This window comes from Silurus aristotelis (genome assembly GCF_946808225.1).
Source record: "Silurus aristotelis genome assembly, chromosome: 22".
Taxonomy (NCBI): Eukaryota; Metazoa; Chordata; class Actinopteri; order Siluriformes; family Siluridae; genus Silurus; species Silurus aristotelis.
In genome coordinates, this window is record NC_139595.1 from 420,490 (window position 1) to 422,117 (window position 1,628).

General features: G+C 33.8%; 1 protein-coding gene across 1 annotated transcript in view; it reads left to right on the forward strand.

Annotated features, from left to right (window-relative positions):
• Positions 1 to 1,578: 1,578 nt before the first annotated feature.
• Positions 1,579 to 1,628, forward strand: part of amy2a (amylase alpha 2A) — a 5,375-nt gene continuing 5,325 nt past the window's right edge. Inside the window, exon 1 of the mRNA XM_083525142.1 lies at positions 1,579 to 1,628. This exon is cut by the window's right edge and continues 150 nt beyond it. Coding sequence (XP_083381268.1) covers positions 1,611 to 1,628 — 18 coding nt within the window. The 5' untranslated portion in view covers positions 1,579 to 1,610.

Sequence of the window (1,628 nt, forward strand, 5' to 3'; positions counted from 1 at the left end):
TAGGGCGCCCCCTATTGAACTCGTGAATAAACACCACTGACTCCTGCAGTCTGTGTCTCAGTGTGGAAATACGTAAATAAATAACTGACAATAAACAAAGGTTTCCTAAACTGTATCTAATTTTGAATAAATATCTAATATATTTAAAATCTTCAGATCCACACACTCTTTCTTACACGTTACTGTCATTTCCATCAGGAGTTTTTTTTTCTGTTTACTTTCAAATTTAACACAAATTATTAAATAAATCCACGCTTGGTTTTAGTCTCAACCAGACTTCGATACTAAAGTCTTTTGGTGACATTTCACATGACGCCTTTAGATGGCGCTGCTGCACCTTTTATATTCTTTCCGCGTTTTTTCCAAATCCAAGAAATAAAAGATCTAAAGACTACAGACAAGAAAAAAATAACAAAATAACAAAATATATCTATGTTTACAATACTAAAAATTAAAAATATATTTTGTACGATTTATTTCTAATTAATAAATGAATCATCATTAGTAATACTATTAATTATAACAATAAATATCCTAATAACAATTATGTTTAATGACACAAACACACAAACACACAAACACACACACACACACACACACACACACACACACACACACACACACACACACACACACACACACACACAATGAAACCCTGTGCACATATTCTGATTCTCTGTCCTGGTCCGTCCTTCTTTTTTGTTATATGTCACTGGTTCCTGCTGCAGTAGTGGTCATTTCTTGTGATCAGTGTTTCCTTTACACTCGGTTCATGTGGTTTATTTAGTCAAAAGGTTTTTCCACATTCTCCTCATTTAGTTCCCATTAATCTGTTCTTATTTCAGCTACTTTATAACCCTGCTTTATTTTCTATCAGATTGAAATATTTAGTTGTTCTGACTAGAGAAACTCCTTAAGTTGTTGAAAAGTTAATTATTAGTTCTTCAGTTTATTTTTCCTTTGGTTCCCTCATTTGGTTCATCCTCTGAATTCTACAGTTTCTGAGTTACTGATCTGAAATCACATTGTTTTAGCTGCTAGTGTTTAGATTAATGTGGTCTGTAGTTTCTTTCTGTTTAAGTTCCAGATTTTGCTGAATAAGTTCTCAGGTCAGTTACTGTAGCTTTTTCTTCAGCTTAACTTTTGTCCCTCATTTCTTCCTTATGTTTTTTATCCATCTTTAGCACAAAGATATAAACTCCATCATGTGCTTATTTATGTGTTAGCTTTCCTAAATGTGTTCTCCAGTTCCATAGTTCCATAAATAGTTCCTGTGTTTATCTGGTTCCAGCAGCAGGTTCCAGCTCACTGTGGTCTTTTATTTATTCACTTCATTTCTTTATTGATGGAAAAAGAGAGATATTTTATTAGGGCAAAACATGTGGTGTGTTCTCGTGTCTTATATCATTGTATGTGAGATATTTCGAGCCTGAGACGTGTTTAGTATAAAAAGTGTGAGAAAGTGAAGGTGATTAACAGGTGTGTGTGTGTGTGTGTGTGTGTGTGTGTGTTATGCTTGTAAAAAATTAACTGGTGTGACATTGAGAAAATACAGTTATAAATAAAATCTCTGTGATCTCTGTGCAGGTTCCTCCGTCTGCGGAGTGAAGATGAAGCTTTTTTTTCTA